The 17,348-nt window shown below is 46.6% G+C and overlaps 1 protein-coding gene and 1 long non-coding RNA gene across 8 annotated transcripts in view; one reads left to right on the top strand and one right to left on the bottom strand.

Annotated features, from left to right (window-relative positions):
• The window catches only part of LOC114050979, an 11,188-nt gene extending 9,163 nt beyond the window's left edge, over positions 1 to 2,025 (bottom strand). For both annotated transcript variants that reach the window (XR_003570099.1, XR_003570100.1), the window contains exons 1-2: positions 774 to 2,025; positions 198 to 442 (exon numbers count right to left, since the gene is read on the bottom strand). This is a non-coding gene — a long non-coding RNA (uncharacterized LOC114050979). The remainder of the gene's footprint in view (positions 1 to 197; positions 443 to 773) is intronic.
• Positions 2,026 to 2,919: 894 nt separating this feature from the next.
• MSL1 (MSL complex subunit 1) lies at positions 2,920 to 16,683 on the top strand. Of its 6 annotated transcripts, XM_027872920.1 has the most exons (12): positions 3,708 to 3,757; positions 4,880 to 5,036; positions 5,183 to 5,266; positions 6,032 to 6,104; positions 6,335 to 6,558; positions 8,000 to 8,382; positions 10,277 to 10,324; positions 10,764 to 10,828; positions 12,065 to 12,132; positions 12,890 to 13,014; positions 13,175 to 13,247; positions 14,120 to 16,683. In XM_027872920.1, the coding sequence occupies exons 5-12, from the start codon at positions 6,356 to 6,358 to the stop codon at positions 14,208 to 14,210; spliced, it is 1,056 nt and encodes a 351-aa protein (XP_027728721.1). In that variant the 5' UTR covers positions 3,708 to 3,757; positions 4,880 to 5,036; positions 5,183 to 5,266; positions 6,032 to 6,104; positions 6,335 to 6,355; the 3' UTR covers positions 14,211 to 16,683. The 6 variants fall into 6 exon arrangements, with proteins under 6 accessions (XP_027728716.1, XP_027728717.1, XP_027728719.1 ...); XM_027872917.1 differs by lacking the exon at positions 6,032 to 6,104; XM_027872919.1 differs by lacking the exon at positions 6,032 to 6,104 and having other exon boundaries at positions 5,183 to 5,309.
• The last annotated feature ends 665 nt before the right edge of the window (positions 16,684 to 17,348 follow it).

The following is a 17,348-nucleotide window of genomic DNA, read 5'->3' as shown; positions in this document are numbered from 1 at the left end:
ACACACACACACACACACACACACACACACACACACACACACACACACACACACACATCCATAGTTTGTAGAAACTTGGGAATGCTGGGTAGGATTTCTGCATGAAAGCACCCTTTAGATTAGAACTTCATCAGCCTATCCTCTTCCCCAAGGTCCAGGTTGGGGGATGGGGGTACGGGGAAATAACCTCCACTCACATGTGATTTTTGTGCCATGTGGCACAAGGTGGTGCTCCACTGTAGTCTTTATTTATCTTTCCAAGAACCTCAGGAAACCCACATTGATGAATTCCCTGTCCTGGTGAGCAGCCAAAATGTCATCTCTCCTTAAGCCCAGCCTTGATCCAGGAAGCCAAGGGTAAACCAAGGCCTGAGAGACTGGTGCCAGACATGGGGTGGAACACTACTGATTCCCCACTCTAGGCTCAGAGGCACTCTTCTCACTAATATAAAGAGCAAAAAGATGTTAGCAGTAAACTTGTCCATCAAAAAGCCAAAGGGAATAGGATTTAGAGCTTAAAAATGGTCTTAAGAGATCATATTTAAATGAATAGATTAGACTAGATGAGAATGCCTATTGTTTCTTTAAAAAAGTGGTCTTGGAGCCAATTTTTACAGGGTCCTTAAAATACTTCTCTTGAGTTTTTAGCTGTCAATCCCATTTTTCTCCCTCTGGAATGATCTTTGGGCACCTACTTCTTTTGGTCTCCAGCGTCAGCCACTGCACAAAGCTGAGTGGTTTGATCGCAGGGATTCTGTCTACAGAATACTTACTTCAAGGCCCCTGCTGGTTCATCCTGTTCATGCAGGGTCCAGAGCTTAAGACTTCTCAAAGCCAAAAATTTCCAGCTGGGGGATTTTTAGAGGAGATGCCATGTTGGTTTACAGGAAGGAAACCTAAATGGAAACAGGACTGTCTTGAGTTAATGCCTTCACAAGGACCCATGGCTAGGTTCTTTGGGAAAGAAATAGTCCTGGGCTAACAGAGAGTTAAATTCTCAATTGCAGGGAGTCATCTGTGGGAGAGCTGGCCACTAGGAGGGCTCCTTTGCTCAGATCCAGTGGCTTAAACCTCTGAGTGTTTCAAGTTCTTGGCCTGTAAGATGGGGGAGGGGCTTTAGAGGATTTCAAGATGTACCAAAGGATCTTACTCTTCCGCCATGCACACCTCAGGTTGGGCTCTGGACACCAGCAAGGGAAACATTTCACTGAAATCTTTTGATGGTTCCTCTTCCCACCCCCACACCCAGGGAGATAGGAATTCTGTGAGAAATATGAAAAGGGGACCAAAGTTCCCATGAACGTTTAAAAAAAAAAGTATAAAGAACATAATTGGCGGGGACAGTATTGAACACAGAAGGCTGTGGAAGCAGTACCCTCAAATCCAACAAAAAAAGTCCAAAACGGCAAAAAATACTAAAAACAAAAACCCTCTTAAGCCATGTCTAAGACTACCTTCAGCCCTTTAAGAGCCTTTCTAGGAGTGGCTGAGGATGGCTGTTAGAAATGGCAGTTGAGGAAGGGCAGTTGGGAGTTGGGAGCATCTCAGTAGGAGATTGTGATGACACCCCCCCACCCCCAAGAGAGCTTGGGTTTTCCTGTGGGAAAAGCTATCATCAGACAACACTCTGCCCCCTTCGTTTTCTATCATGGCAGGGTAGAGATGATATAAAAAAGAGAACTGTTTGCCTTAAATGGAGACTTGGACTCGGGGTGCATGCTCCATGGAATGGCCAATTATTATTCCTCACTGCCCAGGCCCGTAACAGCAGGAGAAACGTGGCCAGGGAGAGAGAAAAGCGGTGGGCCGAATGCCATTCTGCACCGTTCTTCTCTCCTCCTGCATCCAAGGGAAGGAGTGCAAGATTCCTGGAGTCATTGCTCTGCACCAAGTGGGTGGTTGCTCAGGTCATAGTTAATGAACGGAACAACATTGAGACTAGGGAAGGAACCCGCATCCCCCTCCCCTGCCCTTCTCCCTAACTCCTTTCTTCACTGCCTCCCCTTTCCCTAGGGGCCCCTTCAAAGCCTAATCCTCCCATACCCAACCCCCCACCCCCCTCCCCAACTCCCTGCAGCTTCCCTCCTTTCCCCTAGCTGTGCGGCTTCTCCCTCCAAACACCCTGGGCCTCCTCCTTTCAGCTCTCCCCCGCCCCTCCCTCCCTCCCGCAGCAGCTCCCCACTCCCTCCTCCGCCCCCTCCCCTCCGCGCCCTGAATGGCGGCTTCGGCCCCTTTCACAATAGCGCCCCCTCCTCTCGCCTCCTTTTTCCCTTCCCTCCCGCTGCCCTCCTGGGCGCATGCGTCCTGCGCTCGGCGGCAGCGGTGACTCCGGCTCCGGGAGACTCCGTTTTTTTTAAAGGGAAACGCGAAGGCACCGGGGGCGGTGAAGGGGGTGGGGACCCCAGGCAGTGAAGACCCGCGGGGGGGCGGGGGCGGCGGTGACGACCAACTCCCCCAAGCAGCGGGCCCATCCCGCACCCCCCTCCTGAGGAGGGGGGGGCCATGGTGGCGCGGGGCGGCTGAGGCGAGCTCCAGGGCGGGGGGCCGGGGCCGGGGCCGGGGCCGAGCGGCGGCAGCGGCAGCGGCGGCGGCGGCGGACTCTGGGGATGAGCCCGGGGGCGGCCGGGTGCGGGCTCCCGCCTCCCAGGCGCAGGCGGAGGCGGCAGCGGCAGCAACAGCGGCGGCGGCGGCAGCAGCAGCAGCAGCAGCGGCGGCGGGGCCCCCATGGGCGGGCGGCGCGCCCCAGCCGCGGCCTCGACTTCTCCTCACGGGGGCGGGATGGCGCCCCGGCCCGGGGGGAGCAGCGCTAGCCGAGGCCCGGGGCCGCGCCGCTGAGCCCAGCGCCGCGCCAGCCGAGCCCAGCTCGCCCAGCGCTCCCGCTCCCGCTCCCACCTGCCCTCGCCCCCCAGCCCAGCCCAGTCCGCGCCCTCCGCCCCGGGCCACCATGACCATGAGATCGGCCGTGTTCAAGGCGGCCGCGGCGCCCGCCGGCGGCAACCCCGAGCAGCAGCAGCGGCTGGACTACGAGCGGGCGGCGGCGCTGGGCGGGCCCGAGGAGGAGTCCGGGCCGCCCGAGGCCCAGTTTCTCTCTCGCCATCGTAAGCTCAAAGAGCCTGGGCCGCCCGTGGCCTCCTCGCAGGGGGGCAGCCCGGCGCCTTCCCCGGTCGGAGGAGGAGGAGGCGGCGGAGGTGGAGGAAGCGGCGGCGGCAAGGGCCGGGGCTTGGTGCTCCCGGCCGGGGCGGCCCCCGGGCAGCAGGAGGAGAGTTGGGGTGGCTCCGTGCCCCTGCCGTGCCCGCCCCCCGCCACCAAGCAAGCCGGGGTTGGAGGCGAGCCGGCCGCGGCCGGGGCGGGCTGCAGCCCCCGCCCCAAGTACCAGGCGGTGCTGCCCGGCCAGACGGGCTCCCAGGTGGCGGCGGCCGCGGACAAGGGCGGGGCCACCCCGCCCGCCGCCACCGCCTCGGATTCGGCGGGACCCCCGCCGCTCCCTCTGGCCGGGCCGCCGCCACTGCCGCCCGCTGCCGCCGCCGCCGCCACTACCACCGCCGCAGCCGCCGCCGGAACCCTGGCGTCCTCGGAAGGGCGATGGAAGAGCGTAAGGAAGAGCCCCCTCGGGGGCGGCGGCGGCTCGGGCGCCAGCAGCCAGGCCGCCTGCCTCAAGCAGATCCTCCTGCTGCAGCTGGACCTCATCGAACAGCAGCAGCAGCAGCTACAGGCCAAGGAGAAGGAGATCGAGGAGCTCAAGGCCGAGAGGGATTCGGTACGGGACGGGTTAATTGCGGTTCGGCTGCTGGGGGAGCGATGCGCATGCTCCCCCTGGAGGAGGGGGTGGGTGGTGGGGTTAAAGGGCATCGCATGGTTAGGGGCGGTGTAGGGCCGCGGTCCACCTAGAGTTAACTTTGGGTGGCGGCGGGGGCTGCAGCTTCTGCTGAGGCGGTAGTGGTGGTGGTGGTGGTACGCATGTTTCTTTAGAGACACTGGGGTTAAAGGGCAAAGGCATGGTGAAGCAGGAGGGAAGGCTTTGCGCATTAAGGGGTTAAAATGGTAACTGGGTTTGGGAAATGCTGAAGAGAGAAGGGAACCCGGCAGCTAGGAGGTTAAATCCATGGGAGGGGGGACAACGACACACAGAAAAGCGCTGTGGGGTGCCTAATGTGAAGCTTGTGTGGAAGGGGTTAACTTAAAGGGCTACAGGGTTTGTAATGCATTGTGGGGGAGGGAGAGCAGCTGCTGCTCCAACCACTGCAGCAACATCCTTTAGCAGGAGGGATAATTGGCCCTTTTGTGGCAGGAGGTCTAGGGGTGAAACCCCACTTTAGATTCTAAAGAAAATTATATCGAACGAATCCCTGCCTTTGATTCCAGGGGGTCTGCAGTAGGAACCTGAGCTATAAAAACACACCCACACAGAAGAGCCCCTGTTTTGAGCTTGAGTACTGACTGTTTGAGGCTGGAGGGGTCTCCATAGGACGTTGCCAAGAGAGAGCATGTTGAATGTACTGGAAAGATGCAAAATTCTCCTTTTAGGAATGTCAGAATAATAAAAAATGATTTAATATGTTGTCTTTTTCTTGGAGGAAAAGAATATCCAGCCATATTTTAATAATTGGTAATTGAAGATACATCCATTTTAAGGACTGTTCCATCACCTTGAAATGTCAAAAAAGCAGTGGGGTACCATGGTCTACCATAGCCCAGGTCCCCATAACCTGAGGCTTTGCAGCTGTCTAAAAATAAACCTGTTCCCTGTTTCTACACTTGTCGTGTTCAGGCTGCAGTGGACTTTTTTTTTTTTTTTATTTGGCTTTGTGTGCGCCAGGGGATGAGCAGGGGAGCAGAGTGGCATTGCTGTTTTGTTTGCTTTCCAAATGATTCGCATCAGGCGGCAGTCAATCCTTTTATTCGAGGGTGCAGTCTTCAAGGTGGGATGGGAGCTGGGACAGGTCTCCTCAAAACATTTCATGGTGTTGATTTGTGGAAGTTACCCAACATGGAGGTGGCCCTGCTCTGCTACTGTACTGCAGTCAAAGGGTGTGATGGTACTGTAATTACAACACATCCTATCCTTACGTGAGGGACTTGGAGGGGAGGAGGGCTGGACGGGAGGAGGGGGGAAGAGAAGAAATCAAGGAAATGTCACCCACAAACCGTGGTTAAGTAACGTTAAGGCTGTGACTCAAAACAGATACCAGGAGATGAATTGAGAGTTATGGCTGACACTGGGGGGGCCCTTTCTGCTGATTGTCGAGGTCTCTGCTCAGTTCCTGAGGTAATGGTCCCTACGAACTGCTCTCCTAGGCAGAAAGAGTGGGGTGAGTTGAGGATAAAAGAGTGTCAGTCTTAACTTGGCATTCACTGCTTCTGTTGTGTATTGCAGTCTTAGCGTTGCTTAAGCTTCTTTCTCTTATTCCATTTCTGTTGGCCTCTGAACTGGATCTTTGCAGCTGAATGGTATAATGGAGGTAGCGTTGATTACTGTGTAACTAAAAGGAAATTCTTGTTTTAGGTTATGAATTGAATGGTTGGCACCTTTTCTCCAAATATTTTAATTTGAAGTATTGAATGATAGTCAAGGCCTCCATCCTTTTTGTTTGATGATTTCAGTTACCTTCTTCCTTTATTTTTTTCTTTTAGAATGGGGGGAGGGAATTATCAGTATTCTTAATGTGGCATATAAGTCATTTATGGCAATTGACCTCAAATGCTGAGGTTACATGCAGGATTTCCCTTGAATGATCAATGAGATTTTAAGGAACTGATTTCTTTCCTAAATCCTTCAATTGGAGGACTTACTGTTTTCCAGAGAGTTTTTCAGTAGCAGTGAGGTCCTCAGAGTGGCACCTCCTGTTGTGAGATCTTATTTCATGCACAACATGCCATTTGGACCTTGTCTTTACATATGAGGATTTGGGAAGGTACAACTTAGAAGAAGAATGGAGGTGTAGAGAGAGGGTGGGATCTGGGGAAATTTGGGACCTACCAAAAGGTGAATTCTAAAAACTCCATTGCTGATTTGGGGCTGCTTTATTGGCAGCATAAGATCAGAACACTGAAAGAAGAGGTCTGTTCTCCTGCTTTTGGGAGGCATCTTCTACCAGAACAATAAGGTATATCCTGTATTCATTGCTGTTTAACCCCTACAGTTAATGGTGTACCTTTGTCTCCCATATCATGTGTGTTGAGGAGAGTTCTCCAAACTGCTGTTTGTCTGCTAATGAAAAATTAGTTGAATCTGATAGGGAAGGGGGAAATACATGATCCTGCCTCCCAAATAGGGCTGAGTACCTGTGTTTAGTTTTTATATTAAGTCTATGGTTTGTAACTTTTTCCTTTGTAGCTCCTTGCTCGGATTGAACGTATGGAAAGACGGATGCAGCTGGTGAAGAAGGATAACGAGAAAGAGAGGCACCGGCTGCTTCAAGGCTATGAGACTGAAGAGCGGGAGGAGCCTGAACTTTCTGAGAAGATTGAGCTGGAATGCCAGACCGAACTTTCAGAGACATCCCAGGCCCTGCCATCAAAACCTTTCTCATGTGGACGGAGTGGGAAGGGACACAAAAGGTAACACAACCGTCCCTGCCTGGACTTTAGGCCTGGGGCAAGTACGTCCACAAGGCCTGTATCTGGAAGGGAAAGGAATGCACAAGGGGTGGGTGATCTGAGACATGGGGCAGAGGCCAAGATTCGCCAAATGGTCAGTGAGAAGAGTTCCTCCAGACAATCCCAACAGTCAAGTCAGCCAGTGTTTCAGATGCCTTTTCTGCACCTGAAGTCTGCCAGCAACATGGGTGGGATCACAGAAGCCACAGAAACAAATCAGCCCTATGGAGATAGCATAACACAAGTAGGGATGAAGTGGACAAAGCCCTGGGGTCAGGAAGATCTGGGTTCAAATCTGGTCTCAGGTAGTCATTAGCTGTGTGACTCTGGTCAAGTCACTTTCTTTCCTGCCTCAGTTTCCTTATCTGTAAAATGAATATAAAAATAGCACCTACCTCCCAGGATTGATGTGAGGATCAAATGGAATGATAATTGTAAGGGGCTTAGCACAGTGCCTGGCACCTAGTAGGTGTTATTTAATCGTTACCTCACACACCAGAGAGGCCAATTCATTTATCTCCAGGTGCTAGAAAGGGTGGGGGCAGACCCTAAGTGCTCTAGGAATGCTGAGATGGGAGGACTCATTTTCTCTTCTGTGAAATTAGAAGGAGGGAACCAGAAGCTCCCTAAGGTCCCTCCAGTCTGGATGCTCTGGTGTTTTGGCCCTGCTGCTCGTTAGAGTCAGAAGGCCTTGTGATGACGGGGTAGGCTTTAGAGGCAGTGTTGGGATTGAGATAGAGGCAGATAGAAAAGGATGAAAACTGAAAGGGCAGGGAATAAGCTGAGGACGAGAGTGAGCAGGTGTCTCAGGAGCAGAACAGTGAGGAGAGGAACTCAGGAGTGGAAGTGGCCGTTGGAGAGTAGTGGTGACTTTACCATGGGGCTGGATATTAGGCAGTCTTGATTGTCAGGCTAGTAAGTTTGGATCCACGAGGTAGGATAGAGCTTATTATAAGTTGTTAAGCTGTATACATTTTAAAAGGGCAGTGTAGTTTAGTGGGTAGAGTGCTAGACTTGAGGGAACCAGTTCTTCAGCTGGGTTCTTTTTCTGCCTTAACTCGACAGTTAACTGTCAGTGTTACTCTGAGCAAATAGCTTAACCTTTCTGGGCCTCTGTTTCCTATCTGGAATTCAGGGGTTGCACTAGATGATCCTTTCTTGTTTAAATCTATGATGCTATGATCTATAATTTGAATAAAGCAAAGGGTGGACCCTAAAGGGTGCTGGTAATTCTTGAATTCTACAAATGGCTTTAAGAATTTATGCCAGTGTCTGTGTTACAAAGGTAAGATTCCTAACCACTGGTCATCTGGGGACAAAGGGGGCTAAAATTCTCACTTCCTTTCATCAAATTTCATTCAGAAATCATTACATTGGGTTTATATCTTTCCCTTTTCAATAGGAAATCCTCATTTGGAAGTGCAGAGAGAAAAACTCCAGTTAAAAAGCTGGCTGCTGAATTTTCAAAAGTCAAAACAAAAACTCCTAAGCACTCTCCAGTTAAAGAGGAACCCTGTGGCTCCTTACCTGAAACTGTATGTAGACGTGAACTGAGGAGCCAAGAGACTCCTGAAAAACCCCGGTCTTCAGTGGACACCCCCCCAAAACTCTCTGTCCCCCAGAAGGCACCCAGCACTCACCCCAAGGAGAAAGCCTTCACAAGCGAGCTAGAAGAATTGCCGTACCTTTCCACCACAGAAATGTACTTGTGTCGTTGGCACCAGCCTCCCCCATCACCATTACCATTACGGGAACCCTCTCCAAAGAAGGAGGAGACTGTAGCAAGTAAGGCATAGCGAACACTTGCTCTTATACCCTAGTGGTGGCGGTCAAGCTAACACGTGTGAAAATGCCATTGGCATTTTTTAAAAGGTACAATCAATAAAGCAGCGTTCTGTCAAGAATGTGTAAGTTAACAGCCAGAGACAGACACTGTGCAGGCATTGCAAATAGATGGAATTACTGAAAATGTACTCAATGTATTTGCCTGCTTACAACCCTGGGAGATGTTTGCCAGTAAGTTGATTCTCACATGAGCACCAGACTTGGGTGTGTAGTCTCCAGAAACTTGCATGTCCTCTGAGAGATGTGGGTTTTTCTGTGCTCTGAAATGCATAGAATTTAAACTTTGCCATGCATAACTGTTCCTGCAATTGATATTTATGTAACGCCTCGGAGGCTGGCCTTTGGGTGCTCTCAGAGACTAAAGAGTATTTTAGGGGTGGGGAGACAGTTTGGACAGGGGAGGTTCACAATTGGGTCTTCCCTCTTTGATTATACAAACACTCATTTGTATTTTAGTCTTGGTCTGAGGGGGCAAAAGGTATCCCCTAAAGGCCAGCAGTTCCATTTTTTTTAATATATTTCACAAAGGGTCTAAAATGTGAAGAACTCACTTTAATTTCAGGTAGCCTATTGATTGTTGATATATTTAAATAAAATGAAACAATAAGGACTTTCTTGGGGGTGTATCTGAGCTATTGGGAGGGTGGGAGGAGTGGTATCTTGATCATCCCCCTTTACCCCCTCATAACTTCCCTACAGAGGTACTTTCATACCACCCATGCCAATCTGTAACTCTAATGCTCCTTCAGTCATGTAATTTGAGCCTGTCAGTCATTGTGGGTGCTCCAGGGTGGTGGGGAAACCTTCTGGAATAGAGTTGCAGCCTTGAGTGTGTGATGCTGGGCTTTGCTCCTAGCAAGGATGGGGATGGGAATCCATTTCAGAAAGGAAAGTGCAGTCTCCAGACTTTGTCTGTCTGTCCTAGTGCTGAAATTGGAATGGTGGAGAGATTGCTCTCGATTTCACTGGGCCTGTGAACTTTAGTGGGTGGGGGAAAGGCTAGGAGAGAATTCTGAATTAGGTCCAGATTTCTTGTTGGTTCAATCAGATGAACAGGTTCATCCTTTTTGAGTTTACCTTGCTGCCATAGCAACACCACGTAACAACGTAAAGACAAAAGGGGAAGCAGCTCCCCATCCAGTCTGGAAAATGGCTGAGCTGGAGAAGCTACTCTTTGTACCTGGCTGTTTTTGGAAACCAGACTTAAATTCTAAACCATTTCCTTGAGATTATGGGGAAAACAGGAACCGAAAAGCCTGATTTGGGGGTACTAAATCCATTGAAGAAACAAAGCTGTAAATATATATGTGAATCCTTATTCTCAATAGCCCTATTTCATGTGAAAACCTCAGTGGCTTCTTCCAAGGGAACCAGGCTCCTGTTCTGTGCCTGTTCAGGCTAGATCAGCCAAGGTGTAGTCTATATAAAGGGGAAGAGGGAACTATTTAAGAAGAAAGAACACGTCTGCAAGTTTTAAGAGCACCAATCTTGTATTTGAAAATAGCATCAACTCTTACTCACCTGCCATGTTCTGAGTTTAGGGTTTTATATCCTTGGCCATCAACTGTTGCAAAGAAATCACCCTAAATAATGAAGAGAAAGAAGAAATCTCAGTGTAATGGTGGTGGGCTTGTTTTTTCCTCTTTTTCTTTCTTTTTTCTCCCTTCTTAAGAAAGAGAGAATTTCTCCCCACACACCTTCTCACCCCTCCCAAAAAAAAGTCTTGTTAGAAAAAACTTCAAATCTCCTTACTGATGATTTCTTTCCTCCATTTTGGGTGTGGGCTTTTTTTCCCTTTTACACTGAGATTCTTCTTCTTTCCTGCATTATTTAGGATGTCTGATGTCATCAAGTGTTGCAGGAGAAACTTCAGTCTTGGCTGGTGAGTAGAATAGGAATTTTGCTGGCTGGGGCCTTGGGTGGGTACTGGGAGGCTGGAGGATGTCGAGCAGCTGCATTCCTCATCCTTTCATTTTTGGAAAGTAATGTTCTTTAGTAGATAAAAGTTCTCAAAATTACAATGAAATTTCAGTTCTTTTTCAGGAGCCACAATTCCATTTTATGAGTGGACAGTTATGGGCTTAGTTTTTTGTTGGACTCTTAGTTGGTCAGACTGCACTGGTATTTTAGGTTCTTATATATCATAGCAAGCACACTGATTATGCCTCCAAGAGAGTCCATAGAATGGATTCCTATCACCTGGTAACTTTGTTTTGTATGGGGAGACCACTTTTCTTAGCAAATAACATATGTCTTATGTGACTTTGAATTTAAGGATCTTTCTTCTCCCTCCCTCTCTCTCTTTTTTTTTTTTTTCCCAGTTCCTTCTTGGAGGGACCACACTGTAGAGCCTCTGAGAGATCCAAATCCTTCAGAGCTCTTGGAGGTAGGTATCAAGAAGCATTTGGTGTAGGAGAGATGTTCAGGAGAAATATGGGTACTAGATGACTATTTCCGTAGTCCATGTGGTTTTCCATTGGGTTAGAATATTAGATCTGGAAGAAATTTAAGAGATTATCTAGTCCAGCTCATTCTATTTAATTTTATTGGAGATAGGGATATAGTCTGGACCCAGAAGAAACTCCTTCTGGCAGTATAAGTGGGCATCTTATCTACCACTAGTGGTTTTAGTTGCCTGGAGCACTCTTGAGAATGTGACTTGGCTCAGGGTCACATGACCAGTATATTTTAGAGGAAGAACTGGAACCGAGGTCTTTCTAGCTTCAAGGCTAGCTTTTGAGCCCCTCCACTACACTGTCTTATTCTTAAGTTTTTATTGATGGTTTTTGTTTTTGCACCTTTCCTCTTGCCAGAACTAACAAAACAGTAAAGTAACAATACCCTATCTAGTGATTTCTTCTGCAGCAGTCTACCCCGGTGGTCCCTCTTATCCTCACTTCTCAGAGGAGGGAGGCATATTTCATCATTTTTTCTTCAGGATTTAACCCCGTTATTGTATGAAGGAGGAAACTGAAGCCTGAAGAGGGGAAGTGACTGACCTCTGAGGTCACACAGCTAGTTAGTGGTTCTAAATGGACCCTCATAAAGATAGTTAGAGCAAAGGCAGGCATCATTCCTAGCAGAGAAGTTGACTCTCACCACTTTGCAGAGAACTTAGGGTTACTATGAGCAGGTTTGATTATTGGAGTTTCTGTTCCTATTTTAGAGTGGGTATATTGAGCCTCCTCTCCACCCATCTCTCCACATTAACTAACCCTGAGCAGCAACAGTAGCTGAGGCAGAATCCAAAGCCCAGGCAAAAATAAGGACAAAGCCTCGATCACAATTAACCATTCCTTCCCTACACTGAATGCAGGTGTTAGCCCATCCAGCTCCTCCCCATCCTATTTCTGTCCCCTGACCTGAACACTTATAGTCTATTTTAATCCAAATAATACTGTATGTGCATTTCCAGAGGAATGTTTTATCATGGGCTATTTCAGTTTGATAGGAATCTCTTTCCTAGTGGGAATCCCTGTGTGTGGGAGAGACTAATACATGGAGGGAATGAACTCTTTGTTCTGTCATCAAAAAGTTCACACCCTGATGATGGGGGTTGGGGAGAGTGAAGATGGATATTACCTGTTAATAAAGGGCTTAATGCCTACTGTTGTCTACACAGAACCTGGATGACAGTGTGTTTTCAAAGCGGCATGCGAAACTGGAGTTGGATGAAAAGAGAAGGAAAAGGTAAGGCCTGAGATGGCCATCCTGGGGACAGGCCAACCTTGGGATCTTGAGTCTCTCTTTCATTCTGGACAACCATTCACACAATTAAACTGGCTTACCAGCTTTCCCATGTGTTGGAAGCCTTATTTGGGAGTAGAAGTTTCTTTAGGTCAGCCCAGGTTTGACTCTTCCTTTCCTCAGTCCTTCCCTTACTTGGTTCTTCCGGCAAAAGAAATAGTGGGGAAAGAAATGGCAATGACAGATGGGCATAGTGAGGGATACTTTTTAATATAATTTTTAATAAATGCATAAATTAAGGTCAGAAAATTGTGGTCATCATGGCACTTAGGTGTTTGTTTTGTGATGTCTCTTCCTATGTGTTACAGCAAAGTCTCCTGATAACTTTTGGCAACAAATAGCATAATATCATAACATTTGACATTTATATGGTGCTTTTAAAATTTACAAAACACTTTGCATACATTCTTTCCTTGAGCCTCACAAGTACTACAGTTACTCTTCATATTTTACAAGTGAGGAAACTGAGGTTGGGAGAGGTTGAGTTACTTGCTTCTATCAGTCAGTGCAGGAGGCAGCATTTAAGCTCAGGACTTGCTGAGTGCTCCAAACTCTGACCATCATGCCATGATTCACTCTCCTATGTGGTGAGGCCCCCACAATTTTCATGCATAGGGATGGAATTTTCAGACTTTGCCTAGGGCATACAGATGCCCTGGCCTAGCTCTGTTTTTCAGTAGCTGGTTTGTTTGTTTTCCAGATGGGATATTCAGAGGATCAGGGAACAAAGAATTTTACAGCGACTGCAGCTCAGAATGTATAAAAAGAAAGGAATTCAGGAATCTGAGCCTGAGGTTACCTCATTTTTCCCTGAGCCAGATGATGGTAAGTTCCATCTACCCAGTGGTGTGGGTTGCATTAAGAACAGTTATAGAACTCTAGGGTACAGCATGCTTGAGTCTGTGGCACATATAGAGATAGCCTATGGTGTCTTCTTCACAATGCTTACTAAAAAGGTTCCATTTGGTTGTTTTTTCCCCCATAGTTGAAAGTTTGCTGATTACCCCCTTCTTGCCTGTTGTAGCATTTGGACGACCATTACCAAAATTGACCCCACAGTAAGTACTAGACTTTGTTTTTTTTAAGTTTTACTGAAAAAAAAAAACCAAAACCAAACCTTGGTTTTGTATACCATAGTTATTTTCTTATATACAGCCCACCTCCCACTGCCCTCCATTACTATCCCCTACATTCACCCTTCCTTATAACAAAGCAAAATAATTAAGCAAAACCTAGCAGCATAATAGTCTGTCACTATGCATAGCATTCCACACATTCGGCCCTCCATCTCCTTACCAAGAAGAAGGAAGCATATTCCACTGTTTGTCCTCTGGGACCATGATTGTTTATTGTGGTCATTGTTTGGCTGCTTTTGTGTTGTTTTCTTTTACAGTATTGTGGTTATTACTTATATGGGTTCATGGTTCTACCTTCTTTGTTCTGTCCAGTTCATACAAATTTTCCCATGTTTCTCTGAATTCTTCACATTCATCTCATGGTGTAGTAATATTCAGTTACATCATAATATAGCACAGTATGTCCAGCCATTCCCCACTTGATGGGCAGCTGCTTTATTTCCAGTCTTTTGCTACCCCAGGAAAATCCAGGTTTTCTTTTTCAGCTAGGATAGTCCAGCTCCCCTGTGTACTTCACAAAAGCCTGGTGAGATACAAGGTGGGGCAAAAAGCTGTGGTTCTTCTCTTAGAAATTCACTATTGGAATGGCAAAATCCCTGAGATAACAGGAGGATTGAGTTAGAAATAGAAACTCCACTTACTTTGCTTCCCAAGCAGACTTTGAGGGAGAAGACTTGCACCAAGCCTGGAAAGCAGAAGTCAGGGCTTGGTGTGACTCTCCTCTGTGCTTCTAGTCCTATCCTAAATCTCTTCCTCTTCCAGTGCCACCAGTTGATTTTTGCTATTTTCGCTAGGAATTTTGAGCTGCCCTGGTTGGATGAGCGCAGCCGCTGCAGGCTGGAGATCCAGAAAAAGCAGACACCTCACAGGACATGTAGGAAATAGCTGTGCTGGCGAGAGACCTTTATCTTCAGATGGTTGTAGCCTGCCATTTCCAGAGAATGGCCGAGACCTGTATATGTGACCCGATTACCCAAACCCCGTGTTCTCCTATCTATTATCACTCACTGATAATGCCCTTACGTGTTTCCTTTGAGTTTGGGTGTTTTTATTTTTGTTTTTGTCATTCTGTTTTCACAAAAACTCCTTTGTTGGGCTCATTTTGGGGATGGGGTTTTGTTTGTTCTTTCCCACTTTTGGGAATGAGTTCTTAAGTTAATCTGCAAGGCCCTCTCTGGCAGGAAGCTTCAAAGGGTCCTGTATTTGACTTTTAGTGGTCACTAGATAGAGATTCTTGGTGAGCCAAACTTTGCCTAGAAAAGATGTATATTAGTGTTGTGTGGCATTGGGCATGGTGGTGTTGATCCACCCTAAAATGGCTCAACGTTAGCTTCATGGCCAAATGAAGAGTGGAGAAAAATAAGATAATATGGCCCTCCTCACTGAGTGGAAAGAGGTCTGAGGAACCAGTGGTCTTATTAGACAAGAATCCTCTTAAACTGTTGTGTGATTTATCCTCATAGGGATGGGCAAGGGGAAGTTTAGTTATGGTTATTTTCTTGGTTAGTAAATAAATTGAGTCCCATTCCATTTCCTTCTTCCTCCCCTCCTCTCAGTCCTCCTCAAAAGTCTTTGTATCTTGTGTGAGTGGTAAAGAGAACGGGCTCTTAATTTAATTTACTAGCCCACCCTACCCTCATGGTATAATCCGATAAAACCCGGTAGCCTGAATAACAAGGCATTTGAGATGCCCGTGTGTCAAATCACTTCTGAAGTATTCCTTATTGAGACTCTGTCCTTTTAGTTCTTGGTGGCGGGTAAAGATCTGGGGGGGGGGGGGGAGAGGAGATGCTTCTATGTACTTCATTTGGCTGACAAATGTGTCCGCATATTGATGTACTTGATAGAATATTCTTTGTGAAAATAGAATTCTACACGCACAATATTGGTTCCTTTTTTTCCATTTTGTTTAAGTGTTTCAGGGTAGCACTCCCAGGCAACTGTGTAAGAGACCTGTACTAGCTGGAGGAGAGATAGAGCCAAGGCTTCAGCTTATAGGAATTGCATTTTGTTTTAGCCTTCAGGACTCTTGTGAGAATTGAGTTTCTAGTCTCTATGCAGTGAAGGGAGAAGGATTTGGATCCTTAAAGGAAATTTGCTGTACCTAAAACCATAAGCACTTTTAGGGGAGAAGTCAAAATAGAGAATGTGTGGCTAGCCCCTTAGTGGAAATAGAATAGGACACCAGTGTTGGAAGGAAGAGGAGAAAAGCTGCTTCTTACACTGTTCATCTTGTGAGGTATTGGTCTGCATTCCTTGGGTTTGATTTTTTTATAAGGATTCTCCCAGCAGCATATACAGTATTCATGGAAGATCTTCTAACTTTTATTCTCTTTTTTGGTGCGTTGGAGTGAGCTATGGTTTTTCTTCATGAACTCCTCCTGTTAAGGAGAAAGAATGATCTGCAACTGACTCTAATAGGTAGGTTAATGCAGCAAGGTTATAGAAGGAAAATAGGACTCCTTCCCCTAGCTGCCCTCAGCCAATACCTTAAACTTCAGGAAGAGGGGAGATCTCCAGAAAAACCAGCCCAGATTCTTTTTCTATACTTCTTCTTTGCTCTTTCTTCAATCCCTATATCCCAGGGTGTTTGACTTCCCTAACCTCACCTGGGGAGTACCCATCATCCATCATCATTTTCTGACATTGGAAAAGGAAGACTAGCCAATGCCTCTGCTTTCTTCTTCACTGTTTCTCCCTGGCTTCTGTCCTTGTTATTTTGCTGAAATTCCTACTATGGGGTCTGCTTCAGCTGCTGGCTGAAGCAAGTTTGACCTTCAGCTTGTGTCCTACCCAGGGGATTTGTCAGGATTCTGAATTCTAGCTAGTGTTACAGGAATCCCTGAGGTGCTATCTGACCAGGCAGAAGCTGCTCCTGCTCCCATGGTTCTCCCTGCCCTGCAGAGCCCTTGTTGTGTCTTGCCCCACTGGCAGGCTTCTGCAGTTTTCATTCTCACACATCCAGGTTTCCTGAGAAAAGGGTCAGAGAGTAGGCTAGTACCAAAAGTTAAATTGACAGTGGGTGTTATTAGAGTGTGGGGAAAAAATAGTCTTATTTCTCCCTATATGGGATACAACACTGTGAAATTCAATCTTCAACTGAAGGCCCTGCAATTCTTTCCTATAACATAGTTCTTTGTTTTTAATATCTCGCTTTAACCAAGTTTAAGCTAGTGTTAATAAATTAAAAGAAAAGCAACTTGTCTGTTCACTTAAGCTTTTTTGTTTTATACCCATTTCACACACTGTTGTCTGTGTTGTAATTCATACTTTTGATACCATTTCTGATGTGTAAAATTGGTTGTCTTGTAAATATCTTATAAAAATTCAATTGTAAATAAACTATTGTGGCTGTTAATTTTTTGAATTTCTGCTTCAGTTTGTTAGATTTAACAGTGTTAATGGGGAGTATTAAACATTTCTGCCTGTATGTTTTAAAAAATTGAAAAAATCATTTTTTTACAATAAAATAGAAAAAACAGCCATTGTTTTTCCTGTTTTTACAAAAGTACCACTTCAGCTGGCTGCCAGGAGTGCAGCATGTTTCATTCTTCTCATCTTGTGTTCCCTTTATACGTGAGTCTCTTGTATTTATGTTTAAGACCACATCAGATTCCTTGACAAATGCAACCACAAAAACCACCATTCAGTGATCTGATTATTAAAGTCAAGATTAAGACCATCTAGGTATGCTCCTTACAGGTGTTCACTGTTATGTAAAGTTCAAATGGACAAGAATCCTGTCTTCTAGAGGCTCCTGTTTGCAGATGATGAGCTGATTACATTAAGTGTCAGAATATTTCAGAGCATCATTAATGAGATTTATAAATACTCAAAAGAAGTAGGCCTAATCAACATATGCAGACTAAGATGGATGAAAAATGTCCACATTATAACTGGTCAGTCTCTTAGGTTGTGTTTGGGAACTTGTATGATGCTTTCAATAATCCCAAACTGCTACCCGGTGCAAGAAGCTTTTTTTTTTATATGAATATTTTTCCAGTGGTGCTTTTATGTTTCTAA

Source organism: Vombatus ursinus, unplaced genomic scaffold, assembly GCF_900497805.2.
Source record: "Vombatus ursinus unplaced genomic scaffold, bare-nosed wombat genome assembly UNPS02014801.1, whole genome shotgun sequence".
NCBI classification, from domain to species: domain Eukaryota; kingdom Metazoa; phylum Chordata; class Mammalia; order Diprotodontia; family Vombatidae; genus Vombatus; species Vombatus ursinus.
The sequence above is the reverse complement of the archived record's forward strand: the minus strand, read 5'-3'. Positions and strand labels throughout refer to the sequence as shown.